The sequence below is a fragment of the Bubalus bubalis genome, chromosome 12 (assembly GCF_019923935.1).
Source record: "Bubalus bubalis isolate 160015118507 breed Murrah chromosome 12, NDDB_SH_1, whole genome shotgun sequence".
NCBI classification, from domain to species: Eukaryota; Metazoa; Chordata; class Mammalia; order Artiodactyla; family Bovidae; genus Bubalus; species Bubalus bubalis.
Window position 1 is genome coordinate 30,757,788 of NC_059168.1, and position 22,404 is coordinate 30,780,191.

A 22,404-nucleotide genomic window follows, 5' to 3' on the forward strand; every position below is an offset into this window, starting at 1 on the left:
TGGAATAGTGCTTGGGTTACACTAGTTGAGTTGCTCAGTCGTGTAAGACTTTTTGTGACCCCATGGACTGCAGCATGCCAGGCTTCCCTGCCTATTACCAACTCCCAGAACCTACTCAAACTCATGTCCGTAGCATTGGTGATGCCATCCAACCATCTTATCCTCTGTCGTCCCCTTCTCCTCCTGCCTTCAATCTTTCCCAGCATCAGGGTCTTTTCCAATGAGTCATGTCTCATCAGGTGGCCAAAGAATTGGAGTTTCAGCTTCAGCATCAGTCCTTCCAATCAATATTCAGGACTGATTTCCTTTAGGATGGACTGGTTGAATCTCCTTGCAGTCCAAGGGACTCTCAAGAGTCTTCTCCAACAGCACAGTGTTGAGTGGGTTACACTAGGCACTCAATAAATATTCGTTAAATGAGAGAATGAATGAGTGGAAAACAGAACTCTGTGGGCTTCTTCAGAGTGAGTTTTTGATTTCTAGAGGTAGCCACCAGTGATAAAATTTATCCCAACACCAAATATTTACACAATCCCAAATGCTTCACCATTATGTCTTTTGATTAGACTCCCTTCCACAAGTAAATTGGCTCTTGAATTTTGATCTAAAGCTGTTCACTGAAATACATAGACAACTAAGCTGCCTGAAGCACGCCAGACATCCTAGGAAAGAGGATTAACACACCAGCCCGACTGACCCACATCCAATGTTCTGTTAGCTTATGTTGGATGGGGGTCTTCCAGGGCTGTTTCCTGAGGAAGCACTACCCTGGCCTGTGATACTGGGAGCCTGGACTGGAAGCAGCTCATGCTGTATGTGGAATAGATGGAGAGGAGAATTTGTCAGGGTTTCTGTAGGGATGTGGCCTGTGAAGGGTTTCCATCTCTATAGACAGAGGCAATTTATTCTTACTGGTATTTTTCAGGTTTTCTTGCTTCATCTCCTTCTTTCTCTTCCTCCCCCTCGCCCCCACCTAAAGGGAAACAGAAACGTATAACAATTTGCTAGATTGATTTTTGGAAGACAGGAACCCTGTGGTACAGCTTCTGCTGTTTATGAAACAACTTAAAACCTTTTCTACCCAAGCCTCTTCTTTATGCACCTCATTAATACCTGGAAGTTTAAAGGACCCTAGCTAATGATACGTGGGGGGGAAATTGCCCGAGAATTCTCTAAATGCAGAGCCAAGAATGCTCTTTGCATCTTATTATGTGGAAACTATCACTAAAAATAAGATGACTTTTATGATATTCTCTCTTTGTATTTGTCTCTAAAGAAGATATCAAAATTCAAGGAATCCTGTGTTGTAAAGTAAACAGAAGAAAAGGAAGCAAGAGCACACAGATGACACTCTGAAAAACTTTGGGATTTAGTGCATTTTTGAGACTTTCCTATCCCAGAACAGAACACTTAGGGGCTGTGGGTAATGCAATTGGAGAGAAGACCTGGGCTCCTGGAAAGGACTGAACTGTCTTTATATTGACATATGAAGTGAAGAGGCTTTGAAGACCTTCAAAAATATTTTCCCATTACTCATCCTTTAAACTGGATCTTGGGAATGCAGATCATGGTACATGGAGCCCTGGGAAGTCTAAACATCATGGAATGAAGGGTGGACCTTTCTACTGTGATCTAAGACTGAGGCCATTCAGTGTTTTGAGTTGAAGTCTTTGCAATGAGTTGAAAGTGTTTTAAGCCTGAGATGGGCAAGTACTAGAGTCCGGGCCTGGCTCCTCTCCACAGTACTCCTTTGTTTAACTTGTCCTGCCCTGTCCTCTTTCTCCTCCTCCTCACATCTCCATTCTTCCTATCCAAGTGTCTGTGTGTGTGCATGTGTGTGTTTGTTTGTTTCTTTTCTCTTTTTTTCCCCTACTCTCTTTCTCCTTTTCCTTTTCTTGGGCAATGTCTGACTCGAGCAGTTGCTTTCAGATCTAAGAAACTTCTAAAGTTTGTTCCAGGGAAAAGTAGATGAGACTAACTTGGGGAGAAGAGCTGGACGAGGTGGAGAGAGAGACAGGGGAGGTGTGATGACACAGGATGTGAGTTGTTAGGTGCCATATGTGTCCTGACCTTGAGCCTCACGGTCTTCATCCCATGGGAGAGGATTTGAATCGACTCAGGGCAAGGATGAGATTGCCAGTGTCCCTCCCACTGCAGCTCCCCCTCTGCCTCTGTGACTGGGAGAGCCAGCCTTCCAACCTAGAGGCTCAGTGTGGCAGAGCTTCATTTTCACACCTCCCTTACAGGCAGGACAGTAATCTTCCATAATGGGTAGGAAGGAACATTTGCTGACGGTCTTTGGGGAGAAATTTTCTCCCCTTGAAAATGCGATGCATGAAGGAAAGACCTCTCTTTTTTCTGGGTTCATTCCTGCCTACCTGTGGTGTCTGGAACTGCGGCAGCAGCCTTGCTACCATGAGGAAGGCATGGTGGAACACTCCAAGTATGGTGGGGCAAAGACACAGAAAGGTCCTGTGTCCTTGAGACCACTGAGCTGCTCACCCAAGTTTGGAGCATCTTATATAATTGGCCTTCATATTTAAGGCATTTTTTTTTACTTGGAGTTTCTGCTATTTGCAGCTGAAAGAAAGCATTTTGATGAGAACAAGCAAGCATGACCTCATGGTTGGGCTTTATTTTGTGCTGACTTTTAGTTTCTTTAGTGTCATATATTAAACAGTTAAAGTTTTCTATATATTTGTCCTCTTTCTCTACTGCTGTCTTCTGTCTCTATTTGGATTACTATCCAGAATCAGAAACTTCATTCTTTGCTTGTTTCTATAAATTTTCCTATTAAAATGAAATTCTTCATAAGCCCAAAGTTTACAGCTCTCACACCAGAATTAAAAAAAAAAAATCAGTTTCATTGATCTTTTTCTGCTTTCTAATGGGTGCTAAAATATACTGGCCTAAATAAGGCAGAATATCACTTCTGGTAAGATCTGTTATATTTTGCTGATACAAGAGCGAGAGGGGTCTTTCCTCTTGTCTTATCCTTCCCTCGGTGTATCTTTTCCAGAAACAAGGTCTGAAGGGTATTTTGTATTTAATGAGTGGAGACTTGTAGTGAAATACAGTTTCTGGTGCCATCAGCCCTCTTTGCATTATTGCTTCTGTGTGTGGCAAGATAAAAATTGTTTATTAATCTGTAAAGCCAGCTCATCATTTCACTCTGTTCCCTAAGAGCTTCTGGATTTACTCATTTGGTCTCTTTGTTCTGACCCCTCCAAGGAGGATCCTATATTATCTGTCAGCTTCTTAGGATTCAGTGAAGGAGGATCTGGAGGAAAGGAGGGTTGAGGCAGAAGGTGATAAGAGAGGCTGGCCAGGATGGGACTGAAGGAGGGTATGGTGGATTAAAGCTTGAGGAAAGGTATCTGGGAACAGGTCTGGGTTCAGGTTAGGGGGCTGGGAGGTATGCATGCAGGGCTGGCATTCACCCTGTTTGTATTATGATGGCCCAATTGATTGCTCACCACCAGGGTTCATTCTGAGATCAGTCCCTGGGCTGTACCAGGCCAGTTGTTAGTATTTTGAATATCACCTCTGGAGATATGGGTACTTTAAGAAATCCTTGGGAGACACTGGCCCTCTTTATGGTATTCAAGATTATGAATAGAAATTTTAGAAAAAGAGCAACTTGGGATAACATTTTGACATTTCTTTTGGTTGTGTTTCTTTTTCTTTTTCTGTTCCTTTTCCTTCTTCCTCCCCCTTTGCCTTCCCCTCTTCCCCTCTTCCCCCCTTTCCCTGGGTCACCATGCATCCTGAAGCATCATTCTGGAAGATGCAGACTAGAGGTGTTACCTGTATAATCACTGTTTAGGAGGGAGAGTAACTGATACACTGGATTCGTTTTTTTTTTTTTTTAATTCAAATACAGGAAATAGAGAAAGTGTTTTCCTTTTAGGATTTGTCTAAAGGGTTTCAAAATGCTTGATGTAGTTGCCTATAAATATATTTGCTGGTTTGAGGAAAGTTTTATCTCTTACCAGGAAGTGTATGACAGAGTAACTGAATGAAAGCCTTCTGAGGTTCTCTTGGTGTATGTTTATCTTTGAATATATTCTTGACTCTCAGAACCACTATCTGTTAAATCATTGTCTCATCAACAGCTATGCTGTGAAATAATTAATACTGTATCCTATTTTTAATTTAGATGCTACTTGCTTTTTAGTCCAAATTCAGAAATACTCCCCTCTGGTGACAAACAATGAAGAAAAATGATTGCAGATGGAGTTGGGAGAGCCCAACAGTGCGGCAGTGGAGTCCTAGGGGGGAAAATACTAAATGAAAATGCTTTATTTTCATATAACTCTAGAGCCATGCTCTCCAATAGAAATACGATTCTATTGGAAATAGAATAGAAACGGAATAGAAAACGATTCACTTAGGTAATTTTAAATATTCTAGCAGCCACATTAACAAATGTAAAAAGAAATAGGTGAGATTAATTTTTAAATGTATTTTTCTCAGGCTGTCCAAAATAATACTTGTTCCAAGATGTAATCATTATCAAAATTATTGAGATATTGTAATTCTTTTTTCTTTGCACTAAATATTTGAAACCCATTGTGTCTTTTACTCATAGTAGGTCCCAGTTCAGGCTGCTGGATTTCAAATACTCAATGGCCACATGTGGCTACTGGCTACTGCACTGACCTGCTCAGCTCGAGACTATTCCTGTGGCTACGTATTCCATTCTTCACTCCACGTTAATAATAGATCAGGGGATGCCAGGTCACATCTGCAGAGATGGTTGGTTTTTCTTCAGTTCAGTTCAGTCACTCAGTCGTGTCTGACTCTTTGTGACCCCCATGAATTGCAGCACACCAGGCCTCCCTGTCCATCACCAACTCCCAGAGTTCACTCTAACTCATGTCCATCGAGTCGGTGATGCCATCCTGCCATCTCATCCTCTGTCATCCCCTTCTCCTCCTGCCCCCAATCTCTCCCAGCATCAGGGTCTTTTCCAATGAGTCAACTCTTTGCATGAGGTGGCTAAAGTATTGGAGTTTCAGCTTTAGCATCAGTCCTTCCAATGAACACCCAGGACTGATCTCCTTTAGGATGGACTGGTTGGATCTCCTTGCAGTCCAAGGGACTCTCAAGAGTCTTCTCCAACACCACAGTTCAAAAGCATCAATTCTTTGGCACTCGGCTTTCTTCACAGTCCAACTCTCACATCCATACATGACCACTGGAAAAACCGTAGCCTTGACTAGATGCACCTTTGTTGGCAAAGTAATATCTCTGGTTTTTCTTCAGCTCTTGTTAATTCATTTGGGACCAACTTTTGAAATGTTTGCCATGGGCTAAGAGAAGGAAGGATTGGCTTTGACATGGAACAAGGATACTCTCAGAGGAGACTTGGAGCTTTGTGGGCTGGTTGTGGGGATTTGTGGTTATTTATTCTCCAAGCCAGGCTTCAGCAATATGTGAACCGTGAACTTCCAGATGTTCAAACTGGTTTTAGAAAAGCAGAGGAACCAGAGATCAAATTGCCAACATCCACTGGATCATGGAAAAAGCAAGAGAGTTCCAGAAAAGCATCTATTTCTGCTTTATTGACTATGCCAAAGCCTTTGACTGTGTGGATCACAATAAACTGTGGAAAATTCTGAAAGAGATGGGAATACCAGACCACCTGACCTGCCTCTTGAGAAATCTGTATGCAGGTCAGGAAGCAACAGTTAGAACTGGACATGGAACAACAGACTGGTTCCAAATAGGAAAAGGAGTTCGTCAAGGCTGTATATTGTCACCCTGCTTATTTAACTTATGTGCAGAGTACATCATGAGAGGCGCTGGACTGGAAGAAACACAGGCTGAAATCAAGATTGCCAGGAGAAATATCAATCACCTCAGATATGCAGATGACACCACCCTTATGGCAGAAAGTGAAGAGGAACTCAAAAGCCTCTTGATGAAAGTGAAAATGGAGAGTGAAAAAGTTGGCTTAAACCTCAACATTCAGAAAACGAAGATCATGGCATTCAGTCCCATCACTTCATGGGAAATAGATGGGGAAACAGTGGAAACAGTGTCAGACTTTATTTTGGGGGGCTCCAAAATCACTGCAGATGGTGACTGCAGCCATGAAATTCAAAGATGCTTACTCCTTGGAAGGAAAGTTATGACCGACCTAGATAGCATATCGAAAAGCAGAGACATTACTTTGCCAACAAAGGTCCGTCCAGTCAAGGCTATGGTTTTTCCTGTGGTCATGTATGGATGTGAGAGTTGGACTGTGAAGAAAGCTGAGCGCCGAAGAATTGATGCTTTTGAACGGTGGTGTTGGAGAAGACTCTTGAGAGTCCCATGGACTGCAAGGAGATCCAAGCAGTCCATTCTGAAGGAGATCAGCCCTGGGATTTCTTTGGAAGGAATGATGCTAAAGCTGAAACTCCAGTACTTTGGCCACCTCATGCAAAGTGTTGACTCATTGGAAAAGACTCTGATGCTGGGAGGGATTGGGGGCAGGAGGAGAAGGGGACGACAGAGGATGAGATGGCTGGATGGCATCACTGACCCGATGGATGTGAGTCTCAGTGAACTCCAGGAGTTGGTGTTGGACAGGGAGGCCTGGCATGCTGCGATTCATGGGGTTGCAAAGAGTCGGACACGACTGAGCGACTGAACTGAACTGAACTGATGAGATCCATCTAGTCAAAGCTATGGTTTTTCCAGTAGTCATGCATGGATGTGAGAGTTGGAGTATAAAAAAGCTGAGCACTGAAAAATTGATGCTTTCCAACTGTGGTGTTGGAGAAGACTCCTGAGTCCCTTGCACTGCAAGGAGATCCAACCAGTCGATCTTAAAGGAGATCAGTCCTGAATATTCATTAGAAGGACTGATGCTGAGGCTGAAACTCCAGTACTGTGGCCACCTGATACGAAGAACTGACTCATTGGAAAAGACCCTGATGGTGAGAAAGACTGAAGGCAGGAGGAGAAGGGGACAACAGAGGATGAGATGGTTGGATGGCATCACCGACGCAATGGACATGAGTTTGAGTTGGCTCTGGGAGTTGGTGACGAACAGAGAGGCCTGGGTTGCTGCAGCCCGTGGGGTTGCAAAAATTTGGACACGACTGAGCGACTGAACTGAGCTGATGATCAGATCATCTAAATGGGGTCATTTGTGAAAGCAGGCAGGGGAAGTGTAGTTATTTATTAGGAATAATATGTGATGGAATGAGTTCTAGATCCCAGTTAGGAGAACTAGGTGCAAGTTCAGGCATTGATCTGGGAGGAGAGAAGTGAACTTGTTCATCAAGACTGTTATAACAATAGGTACCTTAAACCCACTTTCTTTTCTAATTGTTATAATCAGCCCAATAGTTAGATACTATAACCAACTCCCATTGCAGAGGAAGACACTGAGATAGGGAGAAGTCCTGCCTTATTGTGGAGTAAGAATGAAATCTCAGCTCCAATTTCAAAGCTGCTGTGTTCTTAACAATATAATCCATAGGCACGCCATATGGGTTGTATACTTCAGTCAGGGTTTGACTGAAGAAGCAGAAGCAGTCATGTACATATATATATGTGTATATATACATATATATATGGCAGGGATTTGTTACAGGGATTTGACTTACACAATTGTGGAGGTTGATAAAGTGGGCTATGTAAGAATGTTGTCTCTACATCTGATGCTAGTGTATAGGGCAGGCAGTCATAAAGGGAAGATCACAAGCATGCTTGAAGCCATAAGTTCAAGACAGACTCCACAAGGTCAAACTAAAATCTATTTCTGTTCTTGTTGCTTCTGACCTTGGTGATAAAAGTGTTCTGCTAAACATGGGTGTTCTTCAACATGGAGCTAAACACATATACTTGACTTAAGAGGCAGAGAACCCGAGGAAGGTTCCAGGGTATGGTGGACCCATTGCATACTCACAGCAGTGAGCTGAATCAACAGATGAGCAACAAAGTGTGAGTGACAAAATGGCTGCAGCTTCCCTTCCATCCTCCTGTTTTCAGGAAAATCTTTCATGTGGCCTACCTTCATGGGAAAGATTTAAGAAAAGGGAATTCTGGGAAATGTAGTTCAGCCTACTCAGGTTGACATATTTCAAAGGATCACATAGATATTCAGTAAATATTCATTGAGGGAATGAATGAGTGAATAAATATTGCACTGCTTCTCTTGCAAGTTCTCTGGGAGTCAGAACATTTAATTTTGGCTTTGCTTCTTATAAGTTGAGCAATTTTGAACAAGTCACTTAACCCTTCAAGTTTTGAGTTCCTCATCTATAAAACTCCAAGCATAATTCCTGTTCTGCCTGCTTAATAGGACTTTTATAGGGATCAGTTGAGATGATCTGAACAAGAGCACTTTGAACGCTATAAAGGATAGAACAAATGTGATGCAGTACTACATTATTTTAATTATTAATGTTGTTATGAAGTCTTCAGTTTCCTAATGAATCACATGGAGTTAATAGTTTCTGACCAATTTACCTTATGGATGTGTCAGGGGGATTAAATTAGATGAAGTATGTGGAAGTGCTCTGTCAGCTCTTCCATGGCATATTCTTCAAAGGCAAGACTTATCTGTCATTCAACACTCAGAAACATTTGTACATTGTGTTTTAGTTCTTGGCTAAATGTCTTAGGGGGATAAGTGTGTAATTGGAACCACTGGTAACCCTGGGAGCTGGGGGGCAGTGACCATTCCTTGGATGAAAGTTGTGGGCAGTGGATGAGGTTTCTGACCTATAGGTCTGGGCTTGCACTTCATAGCAGCCAAACTTGCTCAGCAGAATGAAGAAATCCCTGCGGAAGTTCTTGGTGAAGATGGCATAGAGGAAGGGGTTGGCACAGGAGTTGATGGGGTAGAACAGGACCAGGAGGATCTTTGACTTGGACACAGTGATGAGGGGCACCTTGAGGGAGGCAGAGATGGCAAAGAAGGAGATGGGTGCCATGCAGAGGAAGTCGGTGAAGATGAGCATGGCCATGCGCTTGGCTATCTTGGTGTCACTAGAAGAGGATGTGATGTTGGGGTTCCTCACCGTGAGGTAGATGTGAGCGTAGCAGCCACAGATGACCACAAAGGCCAGGACATTGAGCACAAGGAGGGACATAACATAGAGCTGTGACAAGGGGCTGTCAATGTCCATGGGCAGGCAGATGCTCACCTTCATGTAGCTGCTGATGCCAAAGATGGGAAAGAGGGCAACTGCAAAAGCAAAGATCCAGCCCACCAGCATGACACTGGCAGCATGGCGGAGCTGCACTTTGCATTCGAGCTGCATGGCATGGGTGATGGTATGCCACCTTTCCAGCGTGATGGCGGTCAGAGTGTAGACTGAGAGCTCACTGGCAAAGACAGTGAAAAAGCCGGCAGCATCACAGCCTGCTCCAGTTTGCCAGTCGATGGCATAGTTGTGGTACTGGCTTTTGGTGTGGACATCAACTGAGGCTATGAGCAGCAGGTAGATTCCAATGCAGAGATCGGCAAAGGCCAGATTGCACATGAGGAACCGGGGGACTGTGAGTTTATACTGGCTGGTGATCAGGATCACCAGCACTAGGATGTTCCCAGTGATGGCCAGGATGCTAATAAACCATATCAAGACTCTGAGAATATCATCCCCCATGATATCTTCACATGGATTAAATGCGTCTGGCTCAGGGGAGCAAGTCACATCAACCACTTCATTGCATAAGTCATAGTCAAATTCACTGTACATCACGTCAAATCCTTTGGCATAGCTGGGCTCATCATCTTCTGCCAAAGAGACTCTCTGACCCCTAGCCTGAGTCATGTCATCAACTTCTTGCCTTAACATAGATTTGTTGCAAATTGGATGAAGGTCAGAGCTAGAAAAATACAAAAAGGAACAGAGTCAACATGTTGGATCCAGAATGGCAAATATATCACTGTCTTTACACAGGGTAGAGAATGGGATTTCTTCTTGAGATTTTTTTTTCTTCTAACAGTTTGTCTGCCCTTGAGACTAAGCTCAAGGGTTAATGCTTCTTACTGTAAATGAACAGAACAACTTGTGTATATATTCCTCGAGTTGGATGGCCCACTCGGGAAACCATCTGGCCACAAACTGAATGTGGGGAGGAAGGCGCCTGGGACTAGCTAAGTCTTACTGTTAAGTGCAGATAATTTACAGACTTGATATCAACTCCATCCTCTCCCTTCCCCATTTCTATTCAGCCCTCCCTTCATATGCCTGAGTAATATATATTCCATTTTCTCTACACTAAACCCCAGTCCTAGAAGCTCTGGACTGTCCTCTGACTCAAGTGGGAGTTTGTCTGCATAGTTTGGAAGATCAGAGTCTTTAGTTTGTTCGAAGCCAACTCTTATCCAGCTCTTTGGTACTTGTGCTACTAGGAGGTCTGCTAACTTGCCTGAAATGTTACTGAGGGGTGTATTCTTTATTATTTCACTCCTCAAGGGCCACAGTAGGCCTCAGGCATTGTCTGCAAGGTAAGCCTGACTCTCTCATTTTCAGCAGTTTGCTAGTGAGATCCCAAAAGGATCTCAACCTGAGAATGCAGGTTGTGAGGGATTGTAACTCATGCCCTAGGGAGCTGGATCTTTTCGGGGTCACTTTTTCTGTCTTAGTCTCCCCCCTTTGAACCCCAACATACAAGAGGCCTTGCCAACAGAATATAGGCACTTCCAGAAGGGATTTGAATGAAAGCCAGATGACAAATGTTCTATCCAGACAAGTGGATAGTACAAGTAGAGATGGGGGTAGTAGTTCTGAATAGTTTTGAAGCAAAGTCTTAAGGAATGGGGATGTTTCACACTGGGTCTTCTTTCGAATGGAAACATACACACATACCCTGTTCATTTCCTCCCTCCCTGAGGGACAAGCTCACAGCAATGTTGAGTGACTGCATTTGTCTCAAGCCTTAACAAAATCTCAGAAGTGAGTGGGGAGGTGAGTGTTAAAACTCTTCAAAGACTGCCCTCCCACCCCCAACCATAAGAAGGAGAGAGTGGATGGGGTGTGGAAGAGGTAAAGATTCCATTAGGTGCTGAACAATGGGGGCTGGTCAAGTCTGCAGTGGACACGGGCTGGACTGAACTTTCCCCATGACCCTCTAGGAGAAGGGACTGTTAGTGAGAACCCATTCCTCCCTTCTCTCCCTTCCAGAAAGTGAATTGAATTGCTAGGAAGTCATTTTTCCCTTGGGCCTACAGACTCTTTTTTTTTTCCCCCTGGAGACTGTGTCATTTTGTTTTGTTTTAGAGACTGATAGAGCTTCTTACTTACGTCAGTCATAGTTGAAACTAAGGAGGTTAAACAGTTAATAACATATATGGAATTGAAAATGTGCACAAAATCTTTTGGTTTAGCCAGAGATCTTGCAAAAAAAAAAAAGTAAGGCAAGCTCAGAGACTGGCAAAGAGGGAACAAGAGAATCACTGTGTTTTTCCAGTCATTGAATCGGTGGCAGCCCAGTTCTAAAAACAGGAAGTAAGTAACCTGGCACTTGCAGACTGTGATTCGATTCACCGGAATGGATCTGACTAACCATCTAGACACAGCCTTCACTTCCTGGGGCTTATGTTGACTGCTGTGATGATGCTTTTTGTTAATACTGCTACTGGTATATGTTAAGTATTGATGCTTTCCTTTCCTGAAATGGAAGTCACCTAAATGAGTGGGGAAATGGTAAACAATGTATGTCTATGGGAGAAGACTAGAAAGAAAAATGGAAGCCAGGGAAATAAAGTCTTGCCGCTGCAATGCCTCAGCAAATCCTAAGTATTATAAGAAATTGACAATTCAGTTTGGGGTGGAGTTAAAAAGTGGTACTCCTGGACCCCCAATAAATCAATGTACAGTTACTTGGGAAGTGCATGGCAGAGTGGCCCAGAGTCTGAGTTTTGAAGATAGACAGACCAGAGAGTTTGAGTCCGACTGGCGTCAGTCAAGTTGTTTACAGTCTCTGAGTCTCAGTTTCTGCCTTTGTGAGAAGAGAATAGTGCTGTTACTTTTGTGAAACTTAAATGAGATAAAGGTACAAAGTTTTAATATGCCTGGCAGTGAGTACTAGGCAGGTATCAGCAATATGAAGACAGAGGATGGTGGTTATGTACTGAGTTCATATTGGGGTCATGCCCTATGTGGGTACTTAATGAATATGCCAAGTGCATCAGTTTAAAATCTAGCTGGAAAGAAAGCACCTGAAAACAAGAAATAACAAAACAAGGACAAAATAGCAATGTTAGCTGAGTATAGAACTATGACAAGGACATAACCAGTTCAATGACAAATGAGGGAGAGGAGTGGATTGTAAGATTTTTCCATGAGAGTTCAGAAGGGCCATCGGCCAAAATCTCACAGTCACAGGGCCCAAGATTTACACTTTGGGCATTATTTCCAAGTGAAGACTGGAGGGGCAGTTTCATCATGCAACTTTAAACTCAAATTTCATTACCTAACGGTGCTACACCTACTATGGTATAGCATGAAGTGACACAATTAAAACACAAATCCCGTGTTTATTATCTTCTGAATAGCATAACCATATTGTTGTGGGCTTGTGAATTTGCTAAATAGAAAGACCAAACATCATTGTGATTTCTGTATTCTGTCTTGGCACGTGTTCTTTGAAGAGCTGTGGGCCTCTCCTTTGCCACACCTGAGAAGCCCTGATGTAATTTAAAATAGGGACCTAGAGAAGGTGAGAGCCCAGTGGTCCAGAGGGACAAGGAAACCCTTCAAACCATGGTACAATGTAAGACAGACCTGGAGATTTCCAGTTGGGTGATCCCTGACGCTACATCTATACTACCAGGGGGTGGAGAGACCAGAGGAGTCTGGGCAACTGAGTAAGAGAATATATTCCTATGGTGTTGGGTACTGACAGCATGTGATGTGCAGCTCCTTCAGTGGTCTTAACATCCTCTGAGATTTCTCCTGGTGGGTATTTAGTTCCAGGATTTTGGCAGTGAAATACCAATTTCACTGACCTGGCTGTGAATATCTCTTTCTGGACTATAAAAGAGGCAGGCCTTCTGCTTCAGCCCAAGCTCTTAAAAATTCTAGTCCTTAAGAAGAAATTCCCTAGCTCTTGAGCTAACTTGTGGGGAGTGTCTGATTCTGGGGAGTTCCCTAATGATGTGTGCAAATTCTGAAGAGTAGCCCCTTTTCTGCAGACCCTTTACATGGGTCTGAGTGTGGACTGCTGCCTGTTCAAAACATTTTAGGGTGTATATTATTTGGTTGTTTTGTTTTTAGAGTAGGGTATATGTCTGCATGTTAAGGTTGAATAATAGAAGTGGCTACGTTAAGCAGTAAAACAGTATCACAGAAGCTGTGTTCATGCTGGGCTACTGTGAAAGAGTAGGAACCAGGCATCATCTGACTGAGTGCAACTGCATGGAATGGGTTGTGTCAGTGAGCTCAGGAGAGGCAGAAACTTGGAGAATTCCTGATACCCAATAGATTATATCTCCTATTGTTGTTGTTTAGTCACTAAATTGTGTCCTGCTCTTTTGCAACCTCATGGACTGTAGCCTGCCATAGGATTTCCCATGCAAGAATACTAGAGTGGATTGCCATTTCCTTCTCCAGGGGATCTTCCTGACCCAGGGATTGAACCTGCTTCTGCTACTTGGCAGGTGGGTTTTTTTTTTTAACCACAAAACCACCTGGGAAGTACCTGTATCCCTGGTGGATCCTTTAAATATCTGGAACATGTAAACTTCAAAGTACTCCCTTTCCACAACCTCAACTTTTTAGCCACCCACTAGAACTTGGCTTTATTAGGATTACCCTCTTTAACCTGGGATTCCTGGAACCTGACCAGCCTTGAAAGCCAAAGTGAACAGATGTCATAATCTTTGTTCTCCCTGTGAGGTGCTAAGCTCCAAAGATGAGTAAGGGAGGTTTAGTGTGGTGGAGGAGGAAATGGCAACCCACTCCAGTATTCTTGCCTAGAGAATCCTGTGGACAGAGGAGCCTGGTGGGCTGCTGTCCATAGAGTCACACAAAGTCGGACACAACTGAAGTGACTTAGCATGCATGCATGCATTGGAGAAGGAAATGGCAACCCACTCCATTTCTCTTGCCCGGAGAATCCCAGGGACAGAGGAGCCTGGTGGGCTACCGTCTATGGGGTCGCACAGGGTCAGACACGACTGAAGTGACTTAGCAGCAGCAGCAGCATTTAATATTTGGTAGGTAGCCTACCATGTGGGTAGCTCTCTCCTGTGAACCCATTTTCAAAAAAAAACACTAAGGCTTTGATCTAGAACTTGCCTAAGGGATTTCATCATGGATGCAGAAGTTGTGGACCAAGTACTCCATTGGAGAAATGCCCAAACAGGGCTCAAGGGCTGGACAGAGAAAACTCACGTTTGCCGCCTCCAGTTTGCAAAGGCACAGCAGTGGCTGGGGTAGGTGAGGCTGGCCTCCACGAGTGTGACAAATTTTTCCAGACTGGGAAGCTTTTTTAAGCGGTAAGTTGACTTGGCCCGCAGCTTCTTAAGATTTTCTAAGCCATAGCTAGGCAGGGAACGGATCCTGGTTCTTGAAATATCTCTATAAGGAGAAGAGGCAAACATACCTGATTACTGTGAGTCCAAATGTTTCTGCTGTGTTAGCAGTCAAAATAGCAGTCATAGTAGACCTGTTTTTACATGAGGGAGGAGGGACACTCTTGTTCATCCAACATACCTGAGTCACATAAATATTTGTCTAAAGGGACATTTGGCCCTTGTGTTCATGGTAGGAGGATATGGATAACAGGCTGCTCTGTATCCTGGATGTACTAGCACACTGGCTGATCTGGGGCTTAACTGTAGCCCTTTCCCCTTTCACAGTGTCTGTTTAGAATAGACACTCAGTAAATCACTAGGATCGAGGAAGTGAGACCACTTCCTCCCCACCATAAAACCAGATGTAAAAATATACTTCTTGACCTGGGGTGGAATCGGTGGCTACATTTCAGAAAAGGATGCAAAGAGGAAGGAATATGAGGTGGGCAACAGAGGTACCCTCAGCCCGAAGTCCAAGTGTCAGGGGAGCGGTGGCGATGACTGTGGTATCCATGGACAGACTCGTCCGCGTGAGTGCCCTGCCCCGCTACCTGTTAGATTGGTGACCTTGGTCAAGTTGCCTCACTTCTCCACGTGTCAGTTCCCTCAGTTGTACAACAGGAATGGTAATAATCATACCTACCTCAGAGGGTGGTTGTGAGAATTAAACAAGCTAAAGTACATAGAAAACCTCCTGACCAACAGACAGCACTCGACAGGCAGCTGTCGTCAGAAAACCTCACACACACGCAAGTTGTTCTTGCTTTGTTGGAGACTCTATGCCTCGGTGACCCAAGGTCTAAAATGTAAATGAACATTTTAACCAGGTTCCTGTCCCTGGAGGGCTCCAGAGTCCCATCCTCGCTGGCAGCAGCACCAGTGACATGGGCAACTTTCTGGCAGCACTGTTGGCAGCTTCAACCTTCAAAACAACTGTGACCAGCTGGTAGGTGCAAGGAGATTTAAATGGTACCAGCTTAGACTTTGGGGTCAGTAGGCTGGCCATGAATCAGTGCTTCTGAAGGGGGAGGTACTGATGACCAGATGGACTCATTTCAAGCATCCTTGGGTATACTTGGTAAAGGAGAATCTTCTAATGTCTGCATTTCCTCTAAGTCAAAACAGTAGGCCCTCGGAGGAATGAAACTTCTGGGTGTGAATATATATCTGCTACCCCAGATGTTCTCCCAGTCTGGTGAAAATTACTTTCTCAAAGTCTTGTTTTCATAGGGTCATTTATTCTCTTGCTCAAAAATTTATAACACTTCCTATTGTCCAGTAAAACCCACGCATAACTGCTGCCCTGTTTGTCTCTTCCTTTTCCAAGCAAACTTCTTATACTAGTTGTCCATACTTGATGTCACTATTTTCTCATTTCCTAATCCAACTCAGTTTCTTCCCAACCCCTAGAGAAACAGTACTCATTAAGGTCACATCTTAGTTCTAACCTTCTTGATTTCTCAATTACATTTCATGTGTAAAACATGTCTCCATTTTTCTTGGCATCACATTCTTTTAAATTTCTTCTGACATCTACTTTGGCTTATTTCTGATTTTGTTTTTTCTCCTCTATCTATTGGAGTTCCTCTAAACTCAGGCCCCTTTCTGACTGTACATAATCTTCCCAGGTGATCTTACTACTTTGATTTCAGATACCAAGTATATGCTGATGGCTTCTCTGTATATATCCCAGTTTAGATCCTAGTTCTGAACCCCAAATCCAGATAATCCATTGTCCATCAGATCCCACCCTTTTGATGACTTGCAAGTATCAACACTGAATTTACCATCTTCTTTTTAAGTATGTTACTCCTTTTGTTTTCCTTATTTCAGGAAATGACTCCTCCATTTCCCTGTGCTGTTCAGGCTAGAAACCTGGCAGTTACCCTTGACTCCTCCCTCTCCCTCCCTTGGACTCAATTTCTTGTTTTTGCAAGCCTAACTTTTACATTTGTTTCAAATTGGTCCACTTTTCTTGGCCACAACTTTAGTCTAAGTCACCATAATCTCTGCCTAGAGAGACAACAGTCTCAATAACTGTTCTTCTTGTGATCATTGTATTAAGGTTCTCCAGAGAAACAGAACTGATAGGATATGTAGAGATATATAAGAGGATATTTATTATGGAATTTGACTCACATGATTTTGGAGGCTGAGAAGTCTCATGATATACCATCTGCAAGCTGGAGAACCAGGAACGTTTGTGGTATAATTCAGTCAGAGACAAAAGCCTGAGAACCAAGGAGGCCACTGGTTTAAGTCTCAGAGTTGGAAGACCCAAGAACCAGGAGTTCTGATGTCCAGTGCCAGAAGATGGATATTTCAGCTCAAGAAAGGAAACACACTTGCCTTCCTTCTGCCTTTTTGTTCTATGAGGGCCCTCAACTGATTAGATGATGCTCCCACACTGGGGAGGGTGAATCTTCTTTACTCAGTCTATTGAATCTGGTGCTAATATCTTATGAAAACACTCTCACAGATGCACTCAAGAATAATATTTTATCAGCTATCTGGGCATCTCATGGCCCAGTCAAGTAGATTTTAATTAATTTTAATTAATTTACTTAATTTAAATTATTAATTTAACTTAATTAATGATTTTAATTAATCATCCTGGCCATCTGGCTCTAATGCAATTGTTACACTGCAGACTGGGTGATAGTTTAGAAGTCCCAATTAGATTGTGACTTTCTGCTTATAACTAGTCAGTGATTCTCCATTGCACTTCCAGTGAGGTACAAAGCACTGAATATGATGTGCTGGTCTTTGCCTGATCTCGCTCACTTCCATTCTGTGCCCTTTGCTGTGTTCCACTGTGTCTTGCAGGAGAGACGGCCTCTAAAGTCCCCATCTCCCAGGTGCCACCGTGTCACTCAGCCTTCAGTTGTGTCGCACACCTGGCACCTGTGGGATTGGCAGGTGGGAGGAAGGGTGAAGCGCGGGCATTTCTCATCCCTCCTCTGCCTCGGGCAGCGGCTCCTCTGTGACTCCAGCTCTATCACGCAGATCTGTGGAGGACCCAGCAGCTACCAGCCATCCCAGTTCTGTGCTTCAATTAGATCACATCCTCACTTGCCCTTACAGCCTAGGATTAGTAGCAATTATCTACTATTGCTAATCCCTGGACTGCTAATTCCCTGCTTGATACTAAGGGAAATTTACATTTTCAGAGTTAATAATTATCTTGATGTAATACCTCTGTGTATTTTACTTAGTTCCCCTCCTTGTTAGATACCCAACAGATCAAATTTGTCAATGCTATTGTTCAAATACTTCAGAGTGCTTGCTGACTTTTGCTTGCTCGTTCCATCACTCCTGTTTCCTTATTATCTCTATTTGTATGTCTAATAGGCAGATGAAGCTTTAGATATTAAACATTGAGCTCCCGATCTTACCCCAAACCTTCTCTACTTGCAGCCTTTCCTGTTGTTCATGCAAAAACTTGGAAGTCAGCCTTGACTCTTCTTTCTCTCATACCCTGTATACCCACCCTCAGCAAAATAACTTGGTGTTACCTTCCACATGTATCTGGAATTTAACTGGTTCTCACAACATTCATTGCTATCACCATAGGAGAAATGTTCTTGGTGTTCCAAGGTCTCTTTTCTAGTTCTTGCCTGTGTATTCTAATTCTGTGGAGCTGGGGGTCCCTGGAATTAAGAGTCTGATCCATGAACCTTGATCCCTGTGGTGAGTCTTCACTCCCTGATGCTGAAAGATCCAGCTGTCCTAGCCTGTTCAACACTTAGCCTTTCTATTGCTGCAGAGATTCTCAACTTTCTTTTCTGCCCTAAAAAAATTCTCGCCAGTTTCTCTCTTCAGGCAATTGCTTCTCTGATCAGTTCTGCTACTGACACTCAAATTTTGGTCCCTGGGACCAAGTTTTTATTTTGCCTGGTGCATGGGCTCTCATTTTTTCCCTCAAATATGGAAGGGAGCAAAGATTGCATGTTTTGTCTAAAATAGTTCAAGGCTTCCTACGGGGACTGAGATGAAGGCATAAACAAAGTCCTTCAGGAGTAATTTAAGCCAGGGGGATTATTTATTACTTATCATTAACATTTTTAATATTTCTAAAATCAAGTGATACAAAACAGAAGACTTTTTCTTAGTATTGGCTTCACCTCTTAATTTTAGAATATACAAAAACCACATTAATGAAGATTTCCCCAAATAAATTTTTATATTGCATGCAATGCCATCATATTTTCTCATTGACTCTGTAAGTTGATTAAAGATGACTGCAATTTCTTCATGCTCTTCCACAGAGGGTCTATTTGCCCTTCCCGTGAATCCTGGTGATGTCTTTGGACTACAGTAGAGTATGGTGAAAGTGTTACTCTGCCAGTTCTGGACTTTGCTTCTAAGAGCACTGATAGCTTCTAAATCTTATAGAGCCCTAAGCTGCCATGCGAGAACTCGGAATGCCCTGCTAGTGCCATGCTAGAAAAAGTCTAAGCCAGGTACAGAGGGTCTGGAGGATAAGATGCCATGTGTGTATGTGTGTCTGTGTGTAGAGAGGTACCAAGGAGAACCAGATACTTGAGTGAAGAGGACAACTTGCAGTACATCCCCCAGACCTAGCCACCTGAGCTGACATCACGTGGATCAGAGACAAGACAAGCTACCCAAACTTCTGAAACAAGACCGTGGGCAAAATGGAACAATTGCTTTAAACCACTGAGTTTAAGGATAGCTTTTATGTAGAAATGCAGAACTCAAACAGATTCGCGTTGACTCCCATCATCTCCATCGCTTTTAACAGCTGTAGAAGCATTTTTCCTTGAAAGCCATTAAGAGTGCAAATAGCACTATAGTCTATACCTTTCTGCCTCTCTCACTTACCATCTTTTTCTTTGTATACTAGCTCTTTGTATTTGCATTTCCTCTCTCTTGTAGGGCAGAGGACTCCTTGCATTCTCAGCAGTGCCTTCTGCATAGTAAGCTCCCAGAAAACTGTTGCTTTGTTCAAAGACAGGCTAAGGAGTGGCCCTGATGGAGGACTAGGAAAGGAAATAGATCGCCCCAGCCAGCTGTGATGTCTTCTGACCTCTTGTACTTACAAAGGTCTGGTACCTTGTATTGGCTCTTCTATTGTTTCATACTGTTCAACTTTTCACGTATATTTGTTTTGTCTCCTCAGCTAGATTTTAGATGCTCTGAGAACAGGAATTACTAAGATACTTTCACATTCTACCTGGCATTTGGCACAGGGCTGGGCTCAAGAAATCTACTCAGTGGAGAGTTGTCTGATTAGCAGAGATGCCTCAGTATTCCTAGAAGGTGAGACGTTGAAGGACGTCTTACAGGAGAGCAATTCTAAAGGGAGAAGTGTGCAAGGCAAACTGAGAGAGAAAATCTGGATTTAAAAGGAGCTCAGCTTAACGGTGCTTCTGTGGCAGGCAATTATTTGTGACTGAGAGTGTCAAAGGAACCGAGGAAGGGAGCATCCTTGTGCAACGTTTACAAGGAGATAGACACAGATTAAAGAGTCAGTAGAATAATGTGCTGAATGGATTGACCTGTGTGTGGTTCAGTGACTAGGCGTTGAATGGGGAGGTCTGCTTGGGAAGCATTGGTGCCTGTCTCTCTGTTCAGTGTTCTGGAGCTAGCTTATATTGCGGACTGCTTATCGCAGCTGCAAAATATGTGAGTTGCTGTCATTTGCACTAGGTGGCTCCACTTGTGGAAGACTGTGGTATCTTGTCGGTATCTCAGGATCCAGATCTGCTGGTGGATGTTGAAAGGAGAGAGTGGTTGGTAGGAGAGAGATGCAGAGTCACTTAGAGTTTGGTAATGCCAATTCTTTAGCAGAAATAGTTCCTGGGTAGTAAAAGTGTTTGTAGAAGTGTTTATTTCAAGCATACTGGACACTTGCTAGGGCAATCAAACAAGGAAACTATCATAAGACTTCCTTATTTTGGACTGACAGAAAAATGTTTCTCTGGTACCTCCACAGATTAAGAAAAATCTATAAACATTTATATCAGTAGGGACAAAGGGGATAAGTAGATACTGTTCGGCTTGGAGTGAGACTTAAACTGCAAATATTCCCACTTTTGCTCTGTTCCGCTAACATAAATACACAGATATACAGAGTCTAGTCACTGACAGTTCCTTCCACGTGGCCTGGAAATCTAACGTTATATTTTAATTCCTTTGTAAAAGCATATTCCACTCTTAGGATGCAAATATCCCCAGGGGGAATAGCAAAACAAGGCATTATCAGTTATTCACATCTTCATGGAAGTGGGTTTGTTGCGACTACCGGCTAAGGGTAGGCTTGGAGAGAATCCCAGAACAGAAAGCAAAGCAGCGAGGGGTGTTCAGAGGGTGATTCTGAGCAACCATATTTTGAGTAATTAAGGGAACCTCAGAATGGGATTTGATCTCTGAGCCTTGAAAGCCAGGTGGAAGAGTTTAGAGTTTCTTTGAGCAGAAGAATGACTTATTGAATGCTGTGATTTTATTAGATTAGTCTTGAGAGCCTTAAACAGGGCACACAATAGGTGTTCATTCATTATTAAGTGACTGGAAGGAGAAAGGATTGACGATAGGAAGGGGATGGGATGGCTGTTACACAGGTGGACATGAGGTGAGAGCTTACCTCCTCACACTGTTGCCTCATTTGTCAAGTCACTGTATCACATGGCAAAGATGTATTGGGTGTCTGCTCTGTTACTAAAACCTCCTGTGAATTTCTGCAGAGATTATAGTTCTGCCCAGTAGCTTTTGCCCCCCTACCAGAATGAGATAACTTGGGGCTGGTACTGTTTGTTTTTGAGTCTCTATACCCATCATATCCATCCAAAGATGGGCACAATAAAGGACAGAAATGACAAAGACTTAACAGAAGCAGAAGAGATCAAGAAGAGATGGAAAGAATACACAGAAGAACTGCACAAAAAATGTCTTAATAACCTGGACCATCACGACGGTGTAGTCTCTCAGTCAGAGTCAGACATTCTGCGGTGTGAAGTCAAGCGGGCCTTAGGAATCACTGCTGCCAATAAAGCTTGTGGAGGTGATGGACTTCCAGCAGAGCGCTCTAAAAGTGCTGCACTCAATTTGTCAGTTAATTTGGAAAACCCAGCAGTGGCCACAGGACTGGAGATCAATCGTCATCCCAATTCCCAGGAAGTACAGTACTAAAGAATGTTCAAACCACTGGACAATTGCACTCATCTCCCATGCTAGTAAGGTTATTCTCAAAATTCTCCAAGATAAACTTTATATTACATAAACTGAGAACTTCTGGATGTTCCATCTGGGTCTAGAAAAGGCAGAGGAACCAGAGATCAAATTGCCAACATTTGTTGGATCACAGAGAAGGCAAGAAAATTTCAGAAAAACATCTACCTCTGTTTCATTGACTATAATAAAGCCTTTGTGTGCATCCTAACAAACTGTGGGAAACTCTTAAAGAGATGGGGATACCAGGCCATCTTACCTGTCTCCTGAGAAATCTGTATGTGAGTCAAGAAGCAACAGTTAGAACCCTGAATGGAACAACTGACTGGCTCAGGATTTAAAAGGAAGGCTCCGAAATTACTGCAGATGGTGATTGCAGCCATTAAATTAAAAGACGCTTACTCCTTGGAAGGAAAGTTATGACCAACCTAGATAGTATATTGAAAAGCAGAGATATTACTTTGCCAACAAATGTCTGTCTAGTCAAGGCTATGGTTTTTCCAGTGGTCATGTATGGATGTGAGAGTTGGACTGTGAAGAAAGCTGAGCACCGAAGAATTGATGCTTTTGAACTGTGGTGTTGGAGAAGACTCTTGAGAGTCCCTTGAACTGCAAGCATATCCAACCAGTCCATCCTGAAGGAGAACAGTCCTGGGTGTTCATTGGAAGGACTGGTGTTGAGG

At 43.2% G+C, this 22,404-nt stretch overlaps 1 protein-coding gene across 7 annotated transcripts in view; it reads right to left on the reverse strand.

Annotated features, from left to right (window-relative positions):
* Window positions 1–8,556: 8,556 nt before the first annotated feature.
* FSHR (follicle stimulating hormone receptor) overlaps window positions 8,557–22,404 on the reverse strand; it is a 187,661-nt gene continuing 173,813 nt past the window's right edge. For 5 of the 7 annotated variants that reach the window (XM_044925557.2, XM_044925556.2, XM_025260563.3 and 2 more), the window contains 2 exons: window positions 14,349–14,534; window positions 8,557–9,834 (listed from right to left, as the gene is read on the reverse strand). In XM_044925557.2, the coding sequence (XP_044781492.2) occupies window positions 8,601–9,834; window positions 14,349–14,534 (1,420 nt within the window). In that variant the 3' untranslated portion in view covers window positions 8,557–8,600. 7 annotated transcript variants of the gene reach the window in all.